This window comes from Quercus robur, chromosome 9, assembly GCF_932294415.1.
Source record: "Quercus robur chromosome 9, dhQueRobu3.1, whole genome shotgun sequence".
NCBI classification, from domain to species: Eukaryota; Viridiplantae; Streptophyta; class Magnoliopsida; order Fagales; family Fagaceae; genus Quercus; species Quercus robur.
In genome coordinates, this window is record NC_065542.1 from 50,532,667 (window position 1) to 50,539,988 (window position 7,322).

The 7,322-nt window shown below is 45.8% G+C and overlaps 1 protein-coding gene across 1 annotated transcript; it reads left to right on the forward strand.

Annotated features, from left to right (window-relative positions):
- The first annotated feature begins 4,726 nt into the window (after positions 1-4,726).
- Positions 4,727-5,632, forward strand: LOC126701162 (uncharacterized). The gene is made up of 2 exons (XM_050399284.1): positions 4,727-4,951; positions 5,225-5,632. The coding sequence occupies exons 1-2, from the start codon at positions 4,727-4,729 to the stop codon at positions 5,630-5,632; spliced, it is 633 nt and encodes a 210-aa protein (XP_050255241.1).
- Positions 5,633-7,322: the final 1,690 nt, after the last annotated feature.

Genomic DNA, 7,322 nt, shown 5'->3' on the forward strand with positions numbered 1-7,322 from the left:
TTTGATATTTGGGTATGGGTTTAGCTATTTTGCAATTTTGAAATAGATATGGATTTTGCTTGATGAGGAAAATTTCGGACCTACCCTAAAAAGGGACGACTAAGGATCAGAAGGACGAATCAACCCTTAAGAAGGACGATCTACCCCCTAATGGATGATCGACCCCCTAAGGGACGATCAGTTCCATAGGGATGATCAAACCCCTAAGGGAAGATCAGTCCCATGGGGAGATTAGTCCCAATGGGGAGCAACCCTTTGAAGGATTGTCAAGCCTGACGATCCCCGGTGCCAGAACGACCCATCATCTAAGGATTCCCACAGATATATGGGGCCCACCTATGCATCTTTACATGGAAAATACTTGCGCACCATGGCTAAAGACCCTATCACACAATCAGATCTCTTATATATGGAAATGTGATCTCGGGTATCTTGGGACCCTTCTCTTTACAAGGAAATTCCCTTGAATCAAGGGATTTGAGTCAGCTCTTTACCACTATATAAACCACAAACCTTACCCTTCTTGAGGTAAGTGAATTCTCCCTAGCTCTTGCACTATTGAGTTCTTGGAGATTCTTCTATCACTGACTTAACCTTCGAAGGGTCTTAGGCCGGTACCCCATTGGTGCCCTTTGATTGGTTCTTCTCCTTTGTTCTTTAGGTACACTCATTGGCACATGTGTGGACGATTAACTTACTGACTATTTTTGTGCATCATCAGTTAGTGCCGTCTGTGGGAAACATGTGATAAGTCGTATCGTCATTCCAAAGACAAAGAGTTGCATGGTCTAGACGTGATCAATGGCCACCATTAACCAAGAGACCGGGAACCCATCCAATGCGTTGGAGAGGCAGGTGTAGACCTTGGCTGTAGCAGTTGAATGACTCACCCAACGGAACCATGAGTTGGAGCGACTACTGGAGCAGCAGAACGATCGGGAGTTGAATGATCAGAACGACGAGCAGAATAGGGACGAGCACAACAACTATCGTCCCTCGATGAACGACCATCAAGAGAGGGACGACCAAGAGGAAAGCAATGCCATCAGTAGGCGTAACTAGCAGGTTACTAGTCGTCCCACCAAGTTGGAGGTTGGTGCGTTGCGCATGGCGCAAGAGATGTAGATGATAAAAGAAAAGATGGATATGATGATGAATGCCATGAAGGGTTGGGTGTCTACTAGCTTGGACGAATTAGTCCATCGTACCGACTCTCCCTTCACCGCACCAGTCACATCTTTCCCCCTTCTAACCAAGTTTAGAATGCCTCAAGTGGAAGCCTACGACGGATCAAGGGACCCCCTCGACCACTTGGAATCATTCAAGACCCTCATGCATCTGCAAGGGTTCCCAGATGAAATCATGTGCAAAGTCTTCCCCACCATTGTCAAAGGACCAGATCGAGTATGGTTCAGCAAGATAACTCCCAATACTGTCTCGACCTTCAAAGAGTTAAGTCGGCTTTTTGTCACACACTTCATTGGAGGCCAACAATATAAGAATTCCTCGGCAAGCCTCCTAAACATCAAGCAATAGGACAATGAGAGCTTGAGGTTTTATGTCACTCGATTCAACAAAGAGGCACTACTAATCGACGAAGTCGATGATAAGGTCCTAGTCATTACCTTCACTAACGGACACCAATCCGGGAAGTTCCAATTTTTGGTTTACAAGAACGACCCAAAGACCATGGCTTACATGTTGTACCGAGCCACGAAATATATGAATGCTGAGGATGCCATGATTGCCAGAAGAGGTAGATTGAAGAAGTGAGAGAAGTATGACGATCCCTATCTGGAGAGGGGAAGGAAGGTAGCCAGAACAAGCGACATGAGGGACAAATGAAGGTCAAGGCCCCCACTAGGATGAATGACCATCTTTACCCCACTCAATGCCCCACTCAATCAAGTCCTGATGCAGATCAAGGATGACCCCACTTTGGCATGGCCTGGTAAGCTGAAGGGGGGCCCAAACAAAAGACCGAGGAATAAGTACTGCCATTTCCATCGCGACCATTGGCATGACACCTCCGATTGTTATGACTCAAAGCAACAGATAGAAGCCTTCATTAGACAAGGAAAATTACAACGGTTTGTAGGGTGAGGAAAGGCAGGAGAAAACCTACCAAGGGACCAAAAGCCAAACCGACGGGTTGAGGAGCAACCCAGGGCACCACTTGGAGAGATAAGAGTGATCGTTAGGAGAGGCACCATGATCGGATCCTCAAGGAAAGCAAGGAAGACATACCTACGGATGGTGCAAAACGTTCAACTCACTGGTTGTCCGCCCAAACTTTCTCGAATGGACGATCCAGCAATTAGTTTCACTAAAGAGGATGCCTGACTGGTCCATCACCCACATAATAATGCCTTGGTAATTAATCTGACCATTACGGACTTTAAAACTCGACGGGTCCTAGTGGACAATGGAAGCTTAGCTGACATCCTTTACTACCTTACCTTCCAACAGACGAGGATCGATAGTGAACAGCTTACCCTAGCAGAAACCTTTCTTGTGGGCTTCGATGGAACGAAGGTCATGCCCATTGAATCCGTTACATTGCCGGTCATCGTGGGCACCTATCCTCAGTAAATCACAAGAGATGTCACTGTTTTAGTAGTGGACTATTCGTCAACTTACAATGCCATTATAGAGAGCCCAACGCTTAATGCATGGAGAGCAGCTACATCCACATATCACCTACTACTGAAATTCCTAATAGAGTATGGGATAGGAAAGGCTCGAAAGGGATCAGGTGCTCACCCGGGAATGCTATGTAGCCATGCTAGAGATGGACAAACAAGTGACCCCCATGAACATTGAAGAGCGATGGGTAAATGTAGAGCCAACAGAGGAATTGATGACTATCTCCCTAGACGAAGGACACCCGGATCGGGTAACTTGCATCGGCACACAGGCCAGCCCTTCGATTCGGGATGGGCTAATCTTTTTCCTAAGGAACAACCTGGACATCTTCTCTTAAGGTCATGAAGATATGCCCAAGATTGACCCGAGCATCATGGTCCACCAGCTCAACGTTTCCCCATCCTTTCCACCCGTCCGCCAAAGAAAGTGGGTCTTCACTCAAGAAAAGGACAATGCTATAGCCAAAGAGGTTCATAAACTGTCGAACGCGGGCTTCATTAGAGAAGTTTACTACCCCAAGTGGTTGGCCAACATGGTTATTGTCAAGAAAGCAAATGGGAAGTGGAGAATGTGCGTAGACTTCACTAACCTAAATAGAGCTTGCCCAAAGGATAGCTACCCCCTCCCACGGATCGACCTCCTTGTGGATTCGACGGCTGGACACCAGTTGCTAAGCCTCATGGATGCATTCTTCGGTTACAACCAGATTCTGTTGGAGGAGTCAAACCAAGAGAAGACATCATTCATCACCAGCCAAGGCCTTTTTTGCTATAAGGTCATGCCCTTCAGATTAAAGAATGCGGGGGCAGCTTACCAAAGGCTTGTGAAAAAGATGTTCAACCAGAAGAAGGCTTGTGAAAAAGATGTTCAACCAGAAGATTGGCTGAAACGTTGAGGTATACCTAGATGACATGTTGGTAAAAAGCAAAAAGGAGGATCATCATTTAGATGATCTCAGGGAGACGTTTGAGACTCTTTGCCTCTACGAAATGAAGCTCAATCCTAGTAAATGTGTGTTCGGAGTATCATCTAGTAAGTTCCTTGGCTTCATGGTATCTCAACGGGGTGTCGAAGCTAACCCCGACAAGATCCGAGCAATCCTAGAGATGAGCCCTTTGAAAAATGTCAAAGAGGTATAGAGCTTAAACAGAAGAGTCGTTGCACTTAACAAGTTCGTCTCGCGGGTGACGGATAAATGCTTACCATTCTTCAGAGTTCTGAAGAAGGCTTTTGAATGGATCGATGAATGCCAAACTACATTTGAAGAGTTGAAAGCATACCTGGCATCCCCACCACTCCTGAGTCCGTGTCCAAACCTAATGAAGAACTCTTCCTATACTTGTTCGTATCCCCCACAATCGTTAGTTCAACCCTGATCTGAGAAGAGGATCGAGTACAATTGCCTGTGTACTATACTAGCCGAGCATTAAGGGGAGCAGAAGCAAGATATCCCTCTATGGAAAAGTTAGCCTTTGCGCTGATCACAGCAGCCCACAAGCTCAGGCTGTACTTCCAAGCCCATACCATAGTTGTTCAAATAGACAAGCCTTTTTGGAAGACAATGGATAGTCCAGAGGCCGCCGGACGATTGGTCCTTTTGGCAATTAAACTGAGCGAATTCAACATATGGTACCCCCCAAAGACCGCGATCAAGGCCCAAGCCTTAGCTAACTTTGTCGCTGAATTCACAACAGGTGAAATCAACGATTGGGGAGTAACCCCTTGGAAAGTTCAAAAAGGCAGATCGTCCAACAAACGGGCTGGAGGGATCGAAGTGGTCCTCCAATCCCCTGAAGGAGATATCATCGAATGCGCCATCCGACTGCAATTCCTAACGACCAAGAATGAGGCCAAACACGAAGCCATTCTCATGGGCCTTGATTTGGCCAAAGCAGTTAGGGCCCCGTTAGTCATCCTTCATAGCGACTCCTAGGTTGTTATTAGGCATATCAATGGGGAATACGAAGCCAAGGGTGAGTGAATGAAAAAGTATCTCGATCTTATTCGGAGGCAGACAAATCAAACTTTTGAGGTAAAATTTTTACAAGTCTCGAGAGGAGAGAATGAACACGCTGATCGAATGGCCAAAGCTGCGTTAGCGGAACACAGTACGACTGACCAGCAGATCATATCCTTTATTCAGCAATACCCTGCCATTGAAGAGTTGGAGATCCAGATGATTCTGAGGGGTGCTGGTTGGACTACCCCGATTGTTGCTTACCTTAAAAATGAGACACTTCCCGAAGATCGAGATGAATCTCGACAATTGAAAGTTTGGGTAGCATGCTTTATGCTGATAGCGGATGTACTTTACAAAAGGGGCTTCTCCTGACCATACCTAAGGTGTTTGACCCCCGACGAAGCGGACTACGTCTATGAAGGGGTGTGCGAAAATCATTCAAGGGCGCGATCACTAGTCCACAAACTCATACGAGTAGGGTACTATTGGCCTACAATGTAGGAGGAGGCCCAATCCTACGTGAAGGCATGTGACAGGTGCTAGCACTTTAACAAGGTCATAAGGCAACCATTCCAACCACTCACCCCGATGAACGCCCTATGGCCTTTTGCTTAATAGGGACTAGACATCATGGGACCCTTTCCAATGGCAATGCGACAACTCAAATTCCTAGTTATGGGGATTAACTACTTCCCCAATTGGGTAGAAGCAGAACCACTGGCAACCATCACGGAGAAGAATGTCCGTAGCTTCGGCTGGAAGAGCATTATCTGCAGATTTGGGATCCTTAGGGTCCTCGTCTCTGACAATGGCAAACAGTTAGACAATGATGCATTCAAAGACTTTTGCAATCAATTAAGGATAAAAAACCACTACTTTTCAACTGCCAACCCACAAGCCAATGGGCAAGTTGAGATTACAAACCGATCCTTATTCAAATTGATCAAGACTCGATTGGAGGGGGCAAAGGGGATATGGCCAGACAAGCTACCAAGCATCTTATGGGCATATAGAACAATCGTCTAGACACCTACAGGAGAAACACCATTCCGTCTAGCATTCGGGAGCGAGGCTGTCATCCCCGCATAAGTAGGAATAGCAAGCTACAGGATAGCCTACCATGACGAAGGGAAGAATGAAAAAAGGATCTGTATGAACTTGGATCTACTGGATGAGGTAAGGGTGGCCACTAGACAACAAATGACTCGATACCATGACCTCATGGCCAAACACTATAACACCAAGGTAAAGCCTCGACAATTCAGCATCGAGAACCTTGTCTTGAGGAAAGTGACTATGGCCACCAAAGATCCCACACAAGGGAAGTTAGGACCTAACTGGGAACGCCCATATAGGATCATCAATTACAACAGGAAGGGCACCTACTATTTGGAGACACTCGACGGGCAAAGGCTACACCATCCTTGGAATACTAACCACTTCAAGAGATACTATTAGTAGTACACCAGTAGCAACTTATGTTATTGCTTTTCTTTAAGTTTTTTGTTTAAGTAATTGACAGACCAGTTTTTGGTTGATCAAATAGCAAGTTATCAACATTTTTATTCAGTTTATTTTAAAATGGTGTTATTATTATCTACAATGAGGAAATACTTAGCCCTATTTAAAGGTCAAACAGACAGACGATCAAGGATGCCCTCGTGCACCTAATCATAACCTAAGTCCTACCTAAAGGATGGACCAACGATCAAGGATGCCCTCATGCATCTGATCATAACCTAAGTCCTACCAAAGGGATGGACTGACGATTAAGGATGCCCTCGTGCACCTGATCAAATCCTAAGTCCTACCTAAGGGATGGACCGACGATCAAGGATGCCCCCATGCCTGACCAAATCCTAAGTCCTACCTAAGGGATGGACTAACGATCAAGGGTGCCCTCATGCACCAGATCAAATCCTACCTAAGGGATGGATTGACGATCAAGGATGCCCTTATGCACCTGATCAAATCCTAAGTCCTACCTAAGGGATGCACCGATGATCAAGGATACCCTCGTGCACTTGATCATATCCTAAGTCCTACCTAAGGGTTAGACCAATGATCAAGGATACCCTTATGCACCTAATCAAATTCTAAGTCCTACATAAAGGATGGACTGACGATCAAGGATGCCTTTGTGCACCTAATCAAATCCTAAGTCCTACCTAAGGGATGGACCCTTAGGACCAACGATCAAGGATGCCCTCATACACCTAATCAAATCCTAAGTCCTACGTAAGGGATGGAATGACGATCAAGGATGCCCTCGTGCACCTGATCAAATCCTAAGTCCTACCTAAGGGATGGACCCTTAGGACCGACGATTAAGGATGCCCTCGTGCACCTAATCATATCCTAATTCCTACGTAAGGGGTGGACTTACGATCAAGGATGCCCTCGTGCACCTGATCAAATCCTAAGTCCTACCTAAGGGATGGACCAATGATCAAGATTCCTTCGTGCACCTGATCAAATCCTAAGTCCTACCTAAGGGTTAGACATTAATGTGTTTCACCTTTGCCAAATCCCAAAAAGGTGTAACCCAATGGTTGGGGGGGGCAAAAGGAATTAAATGAAATGGCCAACGAATCATCAGGCTTAGTACCCAACAAAGAAATAAAAATCACTAAACTGATGGATCCACAATAAACTATGGTAAACTGATGATTCAATAAGCTGACGATTCAAAGGACAAAGTAAACCAATGACTCAA

Bases quoted from the DNA above. Each gene is read 5' to 3' on its own strand.
- LOC126701162 (XM_050399284.1), top strand. From the start codon at position 4,727: ATGGCCAAAGCTGCGTTAGCGGAACACAGTACGACTGACCAGCAGATC. The intron at 4,952-5,224 runs GTACTTTACAAA...TTTGCTTAATAG, and splicing joins GCTTTATGCTGATAGCGGAT to GGACTAGACATCATGGGACC.